General features: G+C 36.8%; 4 protein-coding genes across 4 annotated transcripts; 1 reads left to right on the forward strand and 3 right to left on the reverse strand.

Moving 5' to 3' along the window:
• The first annotated feature begins 1,883 nt into the window (after positions 1-1,883).
• On the forward strand, positions 1,884-3,330 carry LOC137748864 (NADPH:quinone oxidoreductase-like). The gene is made up of 3 exons (XM_068489051.1): positions 1,884-2,014; positions 2,126-2,317; positions 2,803-3,330. The coding sequence occupies exons 1-3, from the start codon at positions 1,912-1,914 to the stop codon at positions 3,102-3,104; spliced, it is 597 nt and encodes a 198-aa protein (XP_068345152.1). The 5' UTR covers positions 1,884-1,911; the 3' UTR covers positions 3,105-3,330.
• A 2,471-nt stretch (positions 3,331-5,801) lies between these two features.
• LOC137748048 (cation/H(+) antiporter 15-like) lies at positions 5,802-8,511 on the reverse strand. Its single transcript, XM_068488149.1, has 3 exons — positions 8,263-8,511; positions 7,108-8,145; positions 5,802-7,013 (listed from the first exon to the last, which is right to left on the reverse strand). Exons 1-3 carry the CDS (start codon positions 8,509-8,511, stop codon positions 5,802-5,804), a joined length of 2,499 nt encoding a protein of 832 aa, XP_068344250.1.
• A 3,992-nt stretch (positions 8,512-12,503) lies between these two features.
• Positions 12,504-13,688, reverse strand: LOC137748049 (cation/H(+) antiporter 15-like). The gene has a single exon (XM_068488150.1). It carries the CDS (start codon positions 13,686-13,688, stop codon positions 12,504-12,506), a length of 1,185 nt encoding a protein of 394 aa, XP_068344251.1.
• Positions 13,689-13,895: 207 nt separating this feature from the next.
• On the reverse strand, positions 13,896-14,861 carry LOC137748050 (cation/H(+) antiporter 15-like). The gene has a single exon (XM_068488151.1). The coding sequence runs from the start codon at positions 14,859-14,861 to the stop codon at positions 13,896-13,898; it is 966 nt and encodes a 321-aa protein (XP_068344252.1).
• Between the last annotated feature and the right edge of the window lie 4,546 nt (positions 14,862-19,407).

The following is a 19,407-nucleotide window of genomic DNA, read 5'->3' on the forward strand; positions in this document are numbered from 1 at the left end:
ATTTTATACCTGTGTGCAAGTCCAATTTGGCCGAGAAGGCCCCCAAATTGGCTCACACCCGACGAAAACCCTAAGGTGGGTGTTCTTAAATTCGGCTTCCTTGGTGTTCCAACGCCCAACCACCAGTTGGGTCTAGTTCTTAGGTCCAAGGGAAGTTGATTAAGGGTGATAGTGAATGGTGATACTCTCTGGAATGACAATTCGTCGTCGAGAACCCCCGGTTTCTCCTGTTGAGTTTCACCCGAATTAGGCCTTACAACCCTTGATTTTTGGAGGAGATGGAAAATGGAAGGTGATGGAAGATGTGGCAGGTGTAGGATGGTTGAAGATTACCTGAAAATATGGTGGAAGATGGCTGAGTTTGGACCGGCTGAAGGTGGGGTGTTGTGGTGCCTGTTCGCCAAATGGAAACAATTCCCCCATCTAATATTTGCCATTTCCACTTAAAATGACCGGTCCTTTAATCCCAAAAAAAATGTTTGGCCCTTTTTACCCCCAAGTGGAAATTAAAATAACTCCCACAATCTATAGTTTCACAATTTCAAACGTTCATAACTATACCGTTATAATTCAAACTCGCAAACGGTTTTCGCTTATGCGTTCGTGGGTTCGAGATCTATTTGAAAAAAAACACTAGTTGTAACTTCGAAATGTCAACGAGAGATAAAGATTGATTATGAAACTTCCAACTCGAAAACTAATCAATTACTAAACTTAAAATTAACGGAATTAAAATTAACTAATAAAGATAACGTAATCGCAGAATACGAATTTAAAATACGAGATTCATAACGAATGGTGAAATTCCAGGGATGGGATTTCACAACTGTGCATATATATATTTGAACGTATAGTAGTCCTATATACATATAGGTAAATTATATGTATATTGAACTTTTAGTAGTAGGATATACTTTTGAATGTATTTATGTGTATTTATATATTCATGCATGTTAGGGGTAATAGTATGTGCAATAATTATTTGTTCATTATAATTAAGGTAAGTAATAATATTTATTGATTTGATTTGAATATTGTGGCACAAATTGTAAATATTTTGTAATAATAGGTCAATTACTTTTTTATTTGGCTATCTTTTTCAAATTTGGATTTTAGAATTAGGTGAGTTTTTATCTAGAAAATAAGAGTTGCAAGGGTCTATATTTAAATAACTCTTTCATATTTTTTTTGTATAATATTTTATAATATTAGTACGACAATTAACGTTAAACTATGAAGTGATAGAAAATTCATAAAAATTTTCAATTTGAAAGAATCTGTTAGCATTTCTCTTCTTCCAGATTCAACGAGTACAGACAGGATCTCAGGATATTGGGATTACAAATGGAGTAGGATTCTCTCCTTTCTTTTTTTTTCCCTCCTCTTACCTCCCCTCCTATTTGAATGGTCACGGTTAAGTCACGTCAATATCTTATATTAATTTTTTATAAAAAAAGAAACACAAAATAGAGAATATAAGAAGAAATACAAAGAAATAAAAAAAGGAGGGAAGGGAATCATTGTTATTACAAATAGCAGCCCTTTGAAAATTAAAAGGTCTTTCCGTAATTGTATTGTATTGTGATTACAAATTGCGTCCCTTTGAAAAGTAAAATGTTTTTCCGTAATTGTTTTGACCCGCTACCGCATTGCACAGATACGACCCACGTCACTGCATACGTAAACTAAAACACTGTACACGCACATTCCATACATCCAACGGTCAAAAACCCATGTCTCCACCTCAAAGTCATTGGTCCCCCCAAGACCAAGCTCTACCGTCCGATCCAGACCCCACAATTTCTTGCAGCCTCTTACTTAAACTGACGCTCACTTCCAAACCCTATAAATATACTTATTCTGTTGCTGTTGCTGTGTAAGGAACTGTTAAACTTACAACAAAAAGCAAAAATGGAGGCGGCGGCAGTTGCAGCGACCAAACCGTTGATAAACGTGGTGGCTATCTGTGGGTCCGTCCGTGAAGGTTCCTACAACCGCGGCCTCATTCGTTCTGGTTAGTTGCCATCTGGCGCCGTCCTATTGGTTTGCATTTTCATTTTTTTTTAATTTAATTTTTTTTGGGACTGAAAATTACTGAGCTTGGATCATGTGTTGCCGATTGCAGCGATTGAGATAAGCAAGTCGTCAATGAGCGGCGTGGAAATAGATAACGTGGACATATCGAAGCTGCCACTGCTGAACACAGATCTGGAAGGAGAGGGAACTTTTCCACCTGTCGTCGAGGCATTTCGTCGGAAGATCCGAGAAGCTGACAGCATTCTCTTTGCCTCACCTGAATACAATTACTCCGTCTCAGGTATATATTTATTTCTTAAGTTTTTCTATATGTGGAGGAAAAATATAAATTATACATGAATTTTTAGAGTGCTAATACAGGGACACCACATTTATTTGTACAATAATGTGACACTGTGTAACTCATGGAAATTTGGTTTCAATTTAAATTTTGATGTCACGAATAAGTAACGATTGACATATATATTGACACGGAAGTTGATACAAAGATTTGTATGGTAAAGTTTTGATAAGCAAATTTGGCCATATTACTGTATCTCCAAAGTCAATAATTTTATATGAGGAACTACTGAACTCAATCATTTGTTGTCGTCACTCTTCAATTTTTTTTTGTTGAGGTCTATCTTGTAGAGATACTCAAATTAGATCAGTGATCGATTTCTAAGTTCCCACATTGTGAACATAGTAACACTATTTTAAATTTATTTATATCTTATTTTTTGTAGTTTAATGACCAATTTACCCTCACATATATGCACAATACAGCACCACTAAAGAATGCACTTGACTGGGCATCAAGACCTCCAAATGTTTGGGCTGACAAGGCTGCTGCAATTATAAGCGCTTCAGGAGGCTCCGGCGGTTCACGATCCCAATACCATCTTCGCCAAATCGGAGTCTTCCTTGACCTTCATTTCATCAACAAGCCAGAGTTCTTCCTGAATGCGTTTCAGCCTCCTGCAAAGTTCGATGAGAACAGCAACTTAATTGATGCACAGACCAAGGAGAAATTAAAGAAAGTTCTTCTTTCCTTGCAGGCTTTTACTTTGAGACTCCAAGGAAGATAGTTTTTCAGCTCATCTGTGAGATTCATTTCTCATACTATTTAAGTTGTTAGTAAATGGAGATGAAAAATAAAGTGAGATGCCTTCAACCATTTGAAGAGAAATTTAAATGACATTCATTCCGTTTTTTTCTTTTGTTTTGAATATCTTCGGTTGGGAACTGATCACATTACCAACGTGTAACTGTTTGATTGGTTGTTCGGTCTACATATCCCAAAACACAAAGGGATTCATTAGGGATTCATTTCAGTATCTAGAAATTATGTAAAATGAAAGGGTAATGCTAGAGATTTGTAGATAAAATTTGCAAATCAAATTATATATCATCAATAGAAAATAAAGACGTTTATCAATGTTTAAGTAATAACTCAATCATCAATTTTTATATTATTTATTTTATAAATTTTGTTTACAAATTTAATTTCTGACTTAGTGCGAAAGCATCCCGGAGATGCTCGAACTCCGACGAATTCGGATCTCGATGATATCATCCAAAACCCAATGCAATTTTTTGGGGAAATGCATTAAAGTCGTCAAACTTGACAAAGAGAACTTCGAAGTAGACGACGAATTAATCGTCTGAGGTCTGCAATCACAACATACAACGATGAAAAAATCTCGAAACTTCCAATCGTGGGTTCACCACTGCGGGTCAGTGTTCGAAGTTTAAAACCTTTCGAGATTCATCTGGAATCTCTTGTTTCCATCATGGAAACCTCCCCTGGAAGACGGACGACGATTTCAGTTCATCGAAGGAGATCACAGGCATCACCGGATGTCGGTAAGGCTGTGAGGATCGAAGGTTAGGGACGACGCGAATGACGTCATTTCGATCGAATGGTGTCAGGGGTTTGGTGGCTCAGCTCATGTAGCACATTGACATTGGGGTAGCGTGGGGCGGCTCGACTTGGCGCAACTTCAAGTCGCAGCTCACGCGATTCAAGGGTTAAAAAATCTCTCCATTTTTTTTTTTTTATTTTTTTTTATCACACAGATCCAGTTCATTACAATTATAACAACAGTAATATAATATAATTACGATTTGACAAAAATAAAAATATAATATAATTGCGAACAATAATTTAAACAGAATATATAATTTTAAAATAAAAATTAGACTTCATGCTCAAAAGTGAATGTTTCATGCCATTAAGTTGAAAACAAATATTGACATTTAGGCCTTGTTTAAGAACATGGGTTGTTGCAAAGATGAATCTTGTAAATGGGTTTTGTGGTATGCTAAAAACATGTTGTAACCTATTTTATTGAAGGGATTGAGAAGGTGTGACATAGAGGGATGGAGAAGGGCTTGAGGAATTGTGTGTGTGATATTCCTCATGCCTAATGTGTTTATTTATTGTATTCCTTGCGTTGCAAATAATATAATCATAAAAGAATAAGACATTCTAGTATTTTAAATACAATCTACTAGTAATTTACACAACCACACACATACTATAATATCGTAATATTACGACAATTAAATGTTTTTCATCAAAATTTTTGTTTTCTTAAGCCTCATTAAAACCCAAAATTTTAATTAAAAAATAATGAATTAAATAATAAGTAATAAAAACTCCCATACGTGGCAAGAGGCTAGTTTGAATAATAATAATCATGCTTCTGCCTTATTTTCCCTAATTCATCAGGGTATGTGGACGCCATCTGTTACTTTCTTTAGCGGTTTTGCTTTTATATTTTATTTACCGATGATTTTTTCAGATATTCGTGAATATACCTAATCAGACGTATTTGATCACTTCAAGACTTTTGTGGCTACAGTTCGTAATATGTTTCATATTACCATTAAGGTCCTCTAAACTTCCTTCTAGCTCAGAGTCTAGTCAGATAATTTTTGTAAGTTCTTTTTATGTTCGTTTCTCTTAACTTATATTTTGACTTAGTAGTACACGTATTTTTCCTAATGATGGCCTTTTGATTTGTTAAATCTACCCGATACGGTGAACACTTTATTTTCTGTTTGTTATTGATGTGTAGGATTTTAACCACGTTTATTTAATTGTTCGTTTAAATTTGGCTTAGTCATTTAAGTTAATACCTATTCGATCCCCCTCTAGGCTAATTAATATTTATTCTTGAATTTTCAATTGGCACCAGGTCCGAAGACATCAGTGGTGAAATATTTGTGACAACTAGGATGAATTGTGTTGTGGGCCCAGTTCTCCATGTACTGTACTTCGATGACGACAGCTTTTGATGCGAGGAAGATGAAAATAAATTTTTTTTATGTGAGCACTAAATGTAATGTTTTACAAGCATTTTACATGTTAAATTTAGAATTTAAAGTTTAAATGTCTCTGCGTATTCAAGGATGACAATACATAAATACTTTAAAATACAATTTATCAAAAGCTTAATTATTTTACTTTACAGTTAATTATTCTCAAATTACAACAAAAACAAATCATACCAAAAGCAATAACAATACCACATTGTCCACACAATTCAAATACATCTTTATTATTCCGCACAAGAAAGTATTTATAGAAAAGAAAATACAAGCCTAATTGAATATGTAACCAAATTAAATGAGTAAACCTAATTCCTTCAACAAGAAACCTACACATTATTTTGTAGGTAGGAAATAAAATGCAATCCCATATTTACCAATCTCAGTAAGTTTTTATTTCCTAATTCTCCAACACAAATTATTCCAATACATCCCATTTTCTCTCTCAATTAAGAATAATAATCCAAAAGGCGACCTTGTTGCACAACTAGAACGGATGTACTAGCTATAAAGTTTGAAGATACCAATGCATCTCCAAGAAATCCAAGGTCATTAGAGTCGATGCCATCGAGTAACGTCGTGGTGACCTCTGACATTTTTCCATGCCTTCTTCCTACTATGTACATATCATACTCACCTTCCATTGAGCTTATTAGTGGGAGAATTTGTTCCCACCTAGTCACCGACTTCTCTAAAAGTTTTATGGAGGCATCATTCATTGACATCAGCCTAAACTCATCCAAGTACAACTCATCCAGTTTTTTTTCCCTCCCAGTGCTTGCCATGGCCTTCAGAATTCCACCAGTGCCATCTTCGTCGTCGTCGTCGTCGTCGTCTTCATCACCATGATCATCCTCAGAGTACAAGTTTGCTGCATTTTTACTCATGATGTTAAACGATATGACTGTTAGGCTAGTCCTAGGATGTCCAGCCATGCGACCCGCATACGCTAATGCCTCACGGTCATCTACCCCTCCAAAGAAGAGCATGGAATAGCAGCATCGACGGTAAGAGTAGTTGGATGCACCGAGGCCTCGATCCACAAAAACACCCACAGAGCACCGAGCATTTGCGATCAAGTTGTTGTTGAGGCTCTTTAGATGTGAGTTGTTTGCATCTGGTGCCACTCCTCCAACCAATGTGGTGGATTTATTGTGGAACGGGATGATTATTATGGCGACCCGATTCTCCTCAGCCAGGTTGCATATGTCCTGGTGCATCGTGGAGTATTGAGACACCGCCGTGAGTGTTTGCATCGTGACACATTCTCTTTGTTGGGCATATGCTTCAAAGGCGTTTGAGGGGGACGAGTTGTCGGGAGAATGTACATCATTGGTCTTACAAGCATCGTGCACTACCAACATCGCCGAAGTATGCCCCGTTAGTTCGACAAGGTGGACAGCAAGAACATGAAGAGGGGATTTATTGGTTGGATTAGAAGCCTCGAGGAGGTTGATAATGCCTGGCACATTGCGTGAGTTGTGAGCACATGCAAGGATTCGAAGCTCGCTGTTAGATCCTACGCTTACTACGTTTCTCTCTTTGTATTGCACGAAAGGTCTAGCACTGGACTTATAAAAAATTGCTAGAAGCGGACCAACTACAAATGTCATTACCCAAATTGCCAGCACCATTACTCCGAAGGTTTGTTTGTTCAACGCCTAGACATACACATATATATACGACATATTATTTGTCATTCTTTCATGAATTATTCAAAGGCATTACGCATGCATAAAGTCATATATTCCGTACCTTTACTTCCCGACCGGTGTTGAGTATAATAAGTGTCAATAAGCCTTTGGTGTTCATGAGCACTCCAAGAGCCAAACTATCCCGAAATGACATTTTGTTTACTAAGCCGGCAATCAAAGTGCTTAGTGTCTTAGCTGCAAAAGCTAAGATGACAACCCCCCCTACACGATATATGTCCGTCCCAGTTTTTTTCTCCGACGGATAAACGGAACTGAGAATATCCACATAGTTGAGTCTACTCCCATTGATACAGAAGTAGAGAGGCAACAGAATCCCAGGCACAAAACTTCCCACTTTCTTTTTGAGATTGTTTGAAAACTCTCCTCTAGGCATGATAGCTCCAAACATAAAAGACCCTACGATAGAATGAGACCCACATGCATCGGTAATGTACCCACAAAGTATCACCCCAGCTAGAACAAAGCATTCAAGTTGACCGTAGTCGCCATCCTCTTGTACTCTGTCACGAATTCGGTCAACAATCCGTGACAGAAGAGGGTGTACGACAAAAATGCATAGTCCTATAAAAAGCAAGGTGAGTCCCACCGAAATTGTCTGGAAGTTGTTGACTATGGCCATTACGAGCAAAAGAAGAAACCAGGAGCATAAGTCGGAGATAACAGAGGCAGATAAAGCAAGTCCTCCGACAGCAGAGTAGAGAAGTTTGAGGTCTGTGAGGATTCGGGCAAGGTCTGGGAAGTTGGTGGTGGCAAGAGCAACGCCCCAGAACCACGGGCCGTTCACAGTGGGAAGTTTTTGTCCATCTTTGCCTTTTGTTTCTTCGACAAAATCTTTGAGGAGTACATATCGACATAAGGCCCAACCAACAAGGACGGAAAAGACAATGCCGGCGAGCGCAATGCTAAGAGCTTTCTTTCCAGCTCGTAACACTGGTTTTAAATCAAGCTCTAAACCCACCAGGAACATGTGGTAAACGAGGGCCAAGTTTCCGATGGTCTCGATAATCTTCAGGGTACTGTAAGGAAATACGGCTGGTACAACTCTACCCCAATTACTCGTACTCGTCGACATTCCACCCTGAAAATTTGTAACGTGTAAAATGGTGTATATACTACTTACATGTTTTCGTTAATAATAACAACAGATGTAAGAAAAAATTAACAAGAGAGGAATAAGGAAGGATGTACTGCTTACAAGAATCTCAGCAATAATGCGTGGTTGATGCAAGGGTTTTAAGGCGACCATAAAAATACGAGTGCTGAAGACGGCGATGCTCAGTCTTATAACAAGAACTGAAAGAGCTGACATAAAGGGGTTGTGTGCTCGCCATAGTCCTGTTGGGGATATCGTTTTATTGAAGCATACCACAATTAAATCTTTTGTGTTACTGGATATTACAAAATCTTCCCCACCAACACTCCCAGTCAACTTAAAATAAGACATTATGTATAATATACTTCTCTAATCCTTCTGGTCTTTACCTAAGGAGAAACCCCATCTCAGAGAGAAACGGTGATATATATATATATATATATATATATATATATATATATATATATATGTGTGTGTGTGTGTGTGTGTGTGTGTGTGTCTGTGTGTGTACACAATACAAACTTTCTTGCAAGTCGCAATGGCAGGGATGGAGGAAAAGGAAGGCTCCCAAAGAAAACAAAACTTTTGGTGTAATATACGGCGTAAAATTGTTCGGTTATTTTGTAGTTTGTAGTCGTTTCTAGTATAGTTAATTTTTATTGGATAGTTTCTAGTATAGTTAAACATCATTGGTCATCCTGGCTCCTCTCTTCTATACAGTTTTCTTTCTTTCTTTCTTTTTGTTTCATTTAACTATAATTAGTAACGAGGTGTTCGTGGGTCTTATTCAGTACAACGGCTTCATATACCCAAGTAACCGAACTAACCATAAACAGTTCGATATATTTTTCTATGTTTTAATTAACTAAAAAAACCAAAAAAAAAAAGCATCCAACCGAAAAAAGGTAAGTACAATAATAAACAATAAAAAAATCTTATCCTATTAAATTAGGTTGTATGAATTCTAAAATGTCACTGCGCTCAGTTTTGCCCCAAGTGTTCTGTTAGCTCTAACTATTGCATGTCTTTTCTTAAAGTCTATTTCCAAGTTTTCCTATATCTTTCTCTACCCTTTTTGCCTTGAGCCTTTATTTCATAACCACCTTTTCTAATCGAAGCATCTATAAGTCTTCGTTTCACAAATTCGAACCACTTTAACCGATTTTCTCACATCTTAACTTGGATTACGGTCACTCCTGCTTTACCTTGGATATCCTCATTCTTAATCATGTCTTTTCATATGTGCCCACACATCCAACGAAGTATTCCCATCTTTGCATTATGTACAATAAAACATTGCTAACCTTATTGCCATCTTATAAATTTTTTCCCTGAGATTTAGTGACATAGGATGGTCGCACTACACACCTGATGCACTTTTGCACTTCATCCATTCAGCTTGTATTCTATGTTAATATCTCCATCCAATTTTTCGTTCTTTTACAAGATAGATCCAAGATTCTTTTGCAAGATAGATCTAAGATAACAAAAGCATTCACTTTTTGGTACTTCATGATCTCTGATCCTCACCGTTAAACTGAAAAATGGTAAATAGATTTTTTTTTTTATTTTTTATAATTGATTGATTTTCATTCTATATTAATTGTGAACAACCAAAAGACCATTACAAACCTAGCGTCTAACCCGGACGTACTAATTGCCTTGCACTATAAACCTAGGAAGGAAGATGGGGAAGCAAGGTAAGGCATGGCATAGACAGTGAGGCCTAGCATTCAATGTGAACTGTCATAGTTAATATAAGAAGCGCGTGGTGTAGGTGTCAAAACTCTAACATAGCCTAGATTTGGTTCAATATGTATTCTGTCATGGGATGGCTCAAGAGAAAGAGAGAATAAGTGTGTCATTGTTGGAGGTCGCCAACATACAATGCTTGTATTTGATTGTGTATGTATGTGTGCATGTGTGTGTGAAAGTTGCCCTACAATCTGACTTCTTAACCAAATGATTGTTTAACAAGTGAAAAGTTGGTTCGGTTAAGTTCTTTTATGTGCCTCGAGTGAATGAGGAATTAAAATGTAAATTGACTACATAAGTAAGTAAAGCATTAAAAATCCATCAAGATTTAAGTCATGAAGAGCAAGATAATACTAGAGGACTCCACCGAGGCCATTGGTATCGGATTGGACTTCGTACAAAACATGTGTCTTAGTGTGGAAATCAAAGTCGTTGGAATTGCATATTATACGGCAATGAAATTAATTACATGAATTAATCATGATATTCATTGGAACCTTTATTGTAGTTACAATGCAATTCAGTTCTTCTATCATCCATGTCCCAAACAAGATTTATTATATGATATTAGATTTATGTCAAATCACAAGTAGTAATCTATGACGCCATGATGCATCTTACGTTGAAGCAATTGATACAAACATAGCTTGATCAACAAGTACTTCGGCCGAGGATTTATGAGATAGATCTTTGAGTGGCTTCGAGGCATATCTTCTTCTATTGAACAATTATCAGAAGGTGAGAGATTTTTTATTGCGGATTCATGTATCTTCATACTCATACATATGAACGTGAGTATCACACAATCGGGCCATGCAAAGTAGTGAGGGCTTTGAGGTAAACCAAAGTTCATATCTATAAGCATAAGATACCTATGATGCCTCAAGTTTGAGAACTATTTGCACTACTACAACCAGAAGCTATGACATGTGGTAAGCATCCATACGTTTAAACTTCTTGTGTGGTCAGTGTGCAGTGAACTGTGAACTTGTTCAACAGACAAGCACCTATACATTCATTACGTGTCCAACATGCATAACACAAGACCATGCTAACCTTAATTCGAATACACCAGCCTTTTAGGAAAGTCAATGTCCAATGGAATTTCCAAATAGCTAGAACTTTATTTAAGGACTAAGTTACAATGGAATACAAGCCTTTCTACCCTAACCTCAGTTAGGGCATTAATTTCATACCTTCAATCCTATAGGCTCATTCATAGTACGCTATCTCTATAAGCCCAACTCATGGATGAATAAATCTTGCTCATTTATTTATTAATTAATATGGAATTGTTACATAATATCCAATATTACAAAATTGGCTTTCAGGACACAACTTCAGCAGCACACTCAGGCAACCTCTTCCAACAAATCGTTTGAGCCTTGTAGTTAGATTTGACATGAATGTAATGAGATTTTGGTCTGATCAGTGATGTTGTATCTTTACTTTCTTTGTAGTTCTGTGCTGTTTCACAACTATGCCCGAGATTGGGCTCATGTAGCCAAGTTGTATTTCAGTTATGAATAAAGTTTGGGATTTGAAGCAAGTGTGAATTGTTAAATTAAATGAATCATATGTGAATTAACAGACATAAATACATAGATATGTAGAAGAAGAAAAAAATGTGTGTGAGAATTATTTGTTTAAATTGTTCTAGGCAAGGCATAAGAAGAAAGGAAAAAGTTCTCCTCAAAGCATGCACAGATGCACTTGTGTAATGGTAGAGAGACTAAATTTGTAGATTAAATTTTGTAAACTAAATGACATGAATGTTGATGATTGATTTATTATTTAAACATTGATTAATATTGTTTCTTATTGGTGACCCATCATTTAGTTTGCAAATTTAGTCTATAAATTTAGTCCACCTAGTATTACTCTTGTGTAAAATCATATAGCAAATTAACTTCGATGAATAAAATAAGGAGAAAAAAGAAACTCATGTCTCTTAGCCTCTTCCTCTCCCTCACTATGCTCCTCAAAGCTCCCATGACCGCCAGCCTCATGAACCATTGGAGCTCTGAGCCCATGAAAAAATTCAAAGGCATACGTAATACTAATTTTTTGAACTCGAGAAAAAAGTAAATAGGCATATATGGCACCAATATGGTCCCTTCATGGCTCCGCCAGTAATTGTCTATACCCATAACCCATTAGAGTTAGTTTTGCTTATATTGCTCATCAAACAATTTTTGCTCACTCAATTGCATTTACCCCTCTCCTCTCTTTATAATTTTGTGGTCAGATCACTGTCTCCTCTCTAAATCTGTTTTCGACTTTGTGAAACAAGAAATGGAGAAGCTACATTCAGTCATACTTATATATGTGGTAGGGTCTGTTTATTTTTGTATCCATTATTCACAGTTTTTTGTTAAGTTTTTAATCAAATTTATTATGTAATCTCAGTTGGTATCACAACCCAAATAACAAACAGATCTGTAATTTTTGGGTATTTGAGGAAGGAAAGAAAAAAAATGTCAAAGGAAAGAGAAGGAAAAGATAGCTAGCTGGGGAATTATGCCGTAGTATGGTTGGTTTTTGTACTCCAACAGCTCCCAAGAAATAATCCCATTCGCTCCCTCAAATCATGAATCATGAGCAAATTCACTTTTTTGCACAATTAGAATGGATGTACTAGCTGTGAAGTTTGAAGATACCAATGCCTCTCCAAGAACTCCAATGTCGTTCGAGTCATCGTCATCCAGTAACGTTGTGGCGACCTCTTGCATTTCTCCATGTCTTCTACCCACTATGAACATATCATATTCACCCTCCGTGGATTGTATTAATGAGAGAATTTGTTCCCAACTGGTCACCCAATTCTCTACAAATTTTATGGAGGCATCATTCATTGACCTCAACCTAAACTCATCCAAGTACAAGTCATCCATTTTTTTCTCTTCTCCAGTACTTTTCATTCCCTCAAGAGTAACATCGTCGTCGTCGTCGTCGTTCTCATTGTCGTTGTCGTCCTCATCATTATACTCATCACCGTCATCATCATCATCGACGCACGTTTTTTCTGCCTCTTTATTCATAATGTTAAACGTTATAACAGTTAGGGTAACCCTTGGATGTCCAGCCATCCTCCCCGCATACGCTAATGCCTCGCGGTCATCTGCCCCTCCAAAGAAGAGCATGGTAAAGTGGCGGCAGCAGTCAAAGTAGTTGGATGTACCGATGCCCCGATCCAAAAGAACACCCACGGAGCACCGCGCATTTTCCATCAAGTTGTTGTTGAGGTTCTTTAAATGCGATTTGTCTTCATCTCTTGCCCCTCCTTCTCCATCCAATATTGTAGCTTTCTTATGGTACGGGATAATTATAATGGAGACACGATTGTCCTCAGCCAGGTTACATATGTCCTCATGCATCGTCGGATAAGCAGACACTGCCGTGAGTGATTGCACTGTGACACTTTGCCTTTGTTTGACATATAACTCAATGGCATTTGTCGGAGACGAAGATTTGTCAGGAAAGTTTACATCTTTGGTCTTGCAAGCATCGTGCACAACCAGCATTGCCGAAGCGTGTCCAGTTAGTTCCACAAGGTGGACAGCAAGAACATGAAGAGGGGATTGTGTTGTTGGATTAGAAGCCTCAAGGAGGTTGATAATGCCTGGCACATTGCGTGAGGTGTGAGCGCATACAAGGACTCGAAACTGGTTGTTAGGTCCTACGCTTGCTACACTCCTCTGTTTGTACTGCACGAAAGTCTTGGCACTGGACTTGTAAAAGTAGGCTATAAACGGGCCAACCGCAAATGTCATTACCCAAATCACCACCATCAATACTCCGAACGTTTGTTTGTTCAATGCCTAGATATATATATGTAGATGTATACCACATGCAAATTGTCATTCGTTCATAAATTATTCAAAACTTTACTTAAAACATGCGTCGTGCTATACTACAAAACAATCTCATCTAAGTGAAAACTGTTACTTAGGAAAACAAATTGAAAGGTGAAAGGTGAATCAGTAAATTACCTTTATGTCCCGGCCACTATTGAGTATAATGAGTGTCAATAAGCCTTTGGTGTTCATGAGCACTCCAAGAGCCAAACTATCCCGGGGTGACATTTTGTTGATTATGCCGGCAACGAAAGTGCTCACAGTTTTAGTTGCGAAAGCAATGATGGTAACCCACACTACGCGACCGACGGTAGCCCCAGTTTTTTGCTCTATTGGATTTTTTCTGTCACCGAGAATATCCTCAAAGTTGACTCTTCCTCCATTGATACAGAAGTAAAGAGGCATCAGAATCGAAGGCACAAAATTTCCCACCTTCTGTTTAAGCATGTCTGTAAACTCGCCCTTAGGCATAATGGCTCCTAACACAAAAGGCCCTACAATGGAATGGGATCCACAGGCATCGGTAATGACCCCAGAGAGCAACACTCCAGCTAAAACAAAGCGTATAAGCTGACTGTTGTTCCTATCCTCTTTTTCTCTTTCGCGTACTCGGTGAACAATCCATGACAGAGCAGGACGTATTACAAAAACGCACAGTCCTATAAAAACCGAGGTCAAGCCCACTGCATACATCTGGACGCTGTTGATTATGGCCATTACGAGCAAAAGAAGAATCCAGGAGCACAAGTCGGTGATAACAGAGGCGGATAACGCAAGTCCTCCAACATCAGAGTAAAGAAGTTTGAGGTCCGCGAGGATTCGGGCAAGGTCTGGGAAGTTGGTAGTGGCGAGAGCAACGCCCCAGAACAATGGGCCGTTTATAGTGGGACGTTCCTGATCTCCATCATGTGTTTGTGCGACAAAATCTTGGAGGAGTAAATAACGACACAAGACCCAACCAACTAGGACGGAAAAGAAAAAGCCAGTGAGCGCAATGCTGAGAGCCTTCTTCCCAGCACGTACTACTGGCTTAAAATCAAGCTCTAAACCCACTAGAAACATATAGTAAACGAGGGCCAAGTTTCCCATGGTCTCAGAAATCTTCAAGGTACTAAACGGGAATATAGGTTTCGTCAGTTGACCCAAAGCCCTCGTACTCGTTGTCATTCCAGCCTGAAAATTCATATTAATTATGCATCTGCTAACGAACAAAGAACAAAATCAAATATAGATGAAAATTACTATTTAATTGGCAAAAACGCCATATGTGATTTTTCGTGTAAAAACTATTGTCCGTTTTGTGTTGAGCACTGGCTCAGCTCATTTATATTATCTCTGTGTTCGCACGTTACGTCTAATCATGTTTATACATAAAGGAAGAGCAAGATTTCGTGAAGCATTCATACCAAAATAAGCACCATCCTAATTAGCACTTTAAAAATAAACAATTTAATTTATAGGAGTAAAATAGTAAAATAACATTATTTTGAATTTAAGAATTTCAAAACTACCTACGTAGTTGGCTGTTTTTTATGTTTCCTTCTGAAGTTTTTAAAATAAATACATATAAATACATATTTTAAATAAATAAAAAAATTTGAAAGAGCAAATTATCAGATGCTCACACATGTGGCAAGAAGCTAGTATATATAAACATAATCAACCATCCAAATGCTAGTTTCAAGTTGAACATTTGGTATAATAATAATAATAAAATGTAGTAACTCACAATAATCTGAGAAACAATGCTTGGTTGGTGCAAGGGTTTGAAGGCGAAAGTAAGAATACGAGTGTTGAAGACGGCAATGCTGAGTTTTATAATAAGGACGCCAAGAGGTGACATGAAGGAATCGCTGGGTAGTGCTCGCCATATCCCACCACCTGGGTTTATCGTTCTGTTATAGCACACCATTATTCTATCTTTTGTGTCAAAGTATAAATCAAAGCGTTCCCCACCACTAACATTATGTACCACGTGCGTCATTATGTGTGTGTATATACTTTTCGCAGACCAAAGAAAGAAAAAAAAAGTATTATGTACTTTTCTACTCTTTGCGATCTTTCCCAGTTAGCCAGGCTTTCAATCTCCCCTTCCTCTTCCTCTTTTTTCACGGCAATTTATATCCCCAATCCGTAACCCTTATTGAAAGGGACTAAGAAGCCAGAAGGTTAAGGTCTCCGAGGAGAGATTAATTAAGTCCCCAATCTCAGAGAGAGACAGTAATATACTTATGCATGCTGTACGAGAGAAGGGGTGTATATATATAGGCCTACAAAACTATAGGAATGGTCCGAATGGAGGGAAGGGATGGCTCCAAAGGAAAACAAAATCTCGATAACGTTGCTTTGTTGTAATGTACGAATGGTGTAGATTCGTTAGGCTGTTTTGGAAATGTTTTTCCTGTTACGTACGTTGTCATTTCCTTTCTACTAATGAGCCATTAGGGTTTGTTTGGACTGCCATTTCCCGGGTTTTCTTGTTTTGATCGTCCTCGCTCCTCTCTTCGATACAGTTTTACATTTAGTTGTATGAATAATATTTGAGGTGTTCGTTAGATATTAATTATTCAGCATGTCAGCGGCTTTATATAACCAATTAATTAAGCTAACAATGAACAGTTTTTTTCCTTATCAAACCACGAACAGTTTTCGTTTTTGTTTTCTATCTAAGAAAGAAAACAAGTAATAAATAAATCGATTTTTAATAAAATGATTGATTTTGCATTGAGTTTTTCTATTTTGCTCTTGAGGTGGGTTTTAGAGATGTGCGTTGAAATAATGCGAAAGAGGTACTGTGGCAGATTACTACACAGGAGGATTGTTAACTAGGAGAAATTTTTTATTGTGATGGGAATATAGATGGTACATCACTTGTTTTTATGTAAGTGGTTAGAAATTTTATTTTTTAAGTTATTAACTTTTTAATAGACAAATCTCACAATTTGTATAATGACACGTGGTATATCACCTCGTGTACCAATCACACTGAAAAATCTCTTGTTAACTAAGGATGGTGTTCCAGTGGCTAATATTAAGGAGCTAATGCTGAAATTTCGATGCTTGGATCGAGGAGATACCGTCTTAGCTTTCGACTAGTTTGAAAATTAAACTTGAGCACGCATAATGGGCGAACAAACAAACTAATTATAAACAAATATAATGTTACTAACTAAAAAAAAAATATTGTTATGACAGCTACAAACCGAAGGACTACATTATGAATAATTTGTTCTAACTCAATTACAAAGCACCCTATTAATAGAAATCAAAACCTAATAAGAAACTCTAATACATAAAATACCAAAACTATCCAAATAATAAAACAAACATAATATACTAATATTTTCCATCACTCCTGTTAAACTGATGGCGGTAAACAACATGAACTTGCCAACAATCAGATATAGTTGTAGACTCCACTAGACAGACAAGCAAGAAGGCAAGCTCCGTTAGGATATAAGGCAGGCTCCTCTAGGCAATCAGACAGGCAGGCAGGTTGGCAAGCTCAGACAATCGGACAGACAGGCTAACAGATAGAGATCAAATGGCTGTGACGTGTTAGTACAGTTGGATATTAATTGCTGGTTGTTTAAGCATTGCAGTCGTAGATAAGGTTTTAGGGTTGTAACTCGAATAAATGAATGAATGAATAGAGCAGCTAGCAGCAACGTTTTGCTAATGCACAGAAATCCTATATGTTTTCAATTTTCTTTGTTGTTCTTCACTTCAAATCCTCTCTAATCAAAATACAAAATACTTCTAATCAAACATTAACAGATTATCTATGAAAGAAATTCACTCCTACCCTATCATTTATTCAAAGAGGATTTCTGTGAGTAATTCATCTCCTATTCCCTAGGTGGTCATAATTTTATAATTTATCTTTAATAATTTAGTAGATTATCCATTTCAATTCAATCTAATCATGTGTACCAAAAAGCTTATGAAATGTTGTGTCAATGGTTGTAAAATAATGACTTCAAGATTTTGAAATAGATCTCTACCAAATCCTAGTCGGCAGAGAGAAAAACAAACAAAAAATTAATCTTCAAGGGCCAGCCATGGGCGAAGTTACAAAGGAGCTGGGAGGCACGGCCGCCCTTCCCTTCGCCGGAAATCAAGCCCAGGAGTTGTGGTTCACCCCTCTGGTCATGGGCGAAGCTACAGAAGAGTAGGAAGGGGTGGCCGCCCCTCCCTTCGCTAGAAATCAAGCCCAGGAGCAGTGGTTCACCCCTTTGGTCTCGTCGGAAATGATGAAATTTCTGGTTTTCTGGCCTTTTGGATTTCCCCACTCTAGGGCAGCGCAGGCTGCGTGCGGGCTCTCATTTTTTTTTTTCTTAAAGAAAAATACCAGGCCTGGCCAATGAAATGAGGAATGAAGATCTGCATTTTGTAGCTTCTGGAAATGGAGTTCTGGTTCTAACGAAGAAGAAGAGGGAGGAAGAAGGGAAACTTTCTCTCTCTCCCATCCCACCCTGGTGCCCTTTCAAAATTACCCCAATTTGTTTTTTTTTTTTAGCCATTGGCCAATAATTGTGCGCCACCTAACTTGCTATTTAATGTGCTGATTTATCTTACGATTTGTTTTGTTTTTTAATTATTGTCCAATTAATTTGACCACCTTTCCAATATTTTTTAAGCCACACAACATTATTTCTCTTAACATTACTCTAAATTTATACTAGCTTCAAAATATCTTTTGTAAAATATTACGAATTCGTAGTCATTTGAATTTTTATCAGTTACCATCAAATTCAACAAAGTAATAAATAAAAATTTCAATATTTTTATATGTTATCTAAACTACATATTAATAAAACACACATTATCAACCAAAATCCTATTAAATTATCATTTTAACTCTCTAATTAAAACTGAACATATATTAGAAATATGCGCAAAAATGTAATTTCACACAATCAAAATTTTACTTGTTTTTTTTTTTTTAAAGTCTCACCTACATGTGATTCTAACATATCTCAAATTAAAAATAAATAAAATAAAAAAAAATAAAAAAAAGAGCTATCTCCCACTTCCACATTCTCTCTCACTCTCTTCCTCTCTCCTTCTACTCCAAAAACAAAAATAATTTTTTTTTACACACACTATGTGTGTCCATATGTTAGTATGTTTTATAATCAATGTTTGTAGATGTTATATGCTATAAATAGACACTTATTTATACAAAATTGATAAATTATGTAATTTCACACAACCAAAATTTTGCTTTTTTTTTTTTTTTTTTCTTCTCAAAGTCTCACCTACATGTGATTCTAATATATCTCAAATTAAGAATTAAAAAAATAAAAAAAAACGAAACAAAACAAAAAAAAAAAAAAAAAGAGCTCTCTCCCACTCCCACATTCTCTCTCACTCTCTTCCTCTCTACTTCTACTCAAAAAACAAAATTCTTTTTTTTTTTTTTTTTTTTTTACACACACTTTGTGTGTGCCCATATGCTAGTATGTTTGTAGATGTTATATGCTATAAATAGACACTTATTTATACAAAATTGATAAATTTATTAAAAAATCCACCTAGGTTCTCGCCTAAGTGTTAACCGCCATGTCTACCGCCCAATTAGCGCTTAGTATTTTTTATAATTTTGTTCATTATACAGTTGTGTAATAGGATG

Source organism: Pyrus communis, chromosome 10, assembly GCF_963583255.1.
Source record: "Pyrus communis chromosome 10, drPyrComm1.1, whole genome shotgun sequence".
NCBI classification, from domain to species: domain Eukaryota; kingdom Viridiplantae; phylum Streptophyta; class Magnoliopsida; order Rosales; family Rosaceae; genus Pyrus; species Pyrus communis.

What these genes read in the sequence shown, in the direction of transcription:
- LOC137748864 (XM_068489051.1), top strand. Translation starts at nt 1,912, where the DNA reads ATGGAGGCGGCGGCAGTTGCAGCGACCAAACCGTTGATAAACGTGGTG. An exon ending in CCGCGGCCTCATTCGTTCTG is followed by an intron (nt 2,015 to 2,125) that starts GTTAGTTGCCAT and finishes TGCCGATTGCAG; the next exon opens with CGATTGAGATAAGCAAGTCG. An exon ending in ATACAATTACTCCGTCTCAG is followed by an intron (nt 2,318 to 2,802) that starts GTATATATTTAT and finishes TGCACAATACAG; the next exon opens with CACCACTAAAGAATGCACTT.
- LOC137748048 (XM_068488149.1), bottom strand. Translation starts at nt 8,511, where the DNA reads ATGTCTTATTTTAAGTTGACTGGGAGTGTTGGTGGGGAAGATTTTGTA. An exon ending in GCATTATTGCTGAGATTCTT is followed by an intron (nt 8,146 to 8,262) that starts GTAAGCAGTACA and finishes ACAAATTTTCAG; the next exon opens with GGTGGAATGTCGACGAGTAC. An exon ending in ACACCGGTCGGGAAGTAAAG is followed by an intron (nt 7,014 to 7,107) that starts GTACGGAATATA and finishes GTGTATGTCTAG; the next exon opens with GCGTTGAACAAACAAACCTT.
- LOC137748049 (XM_068488150.1), bottom strand. Translation starts at nt 13,688, where the DNA reads ATGACATTTGCGGTTGGCCCGTTTATAGCCTACTTTTACAAGTCCAGT.
- LOC137748050 (XM_068488151.1), bottom strand. Translation starts at nt 14,861, where the DNA reads ATGGGAAACTTGGCCCTCGTTTACTATATGTTTCTAGTGGGTTTAGAG.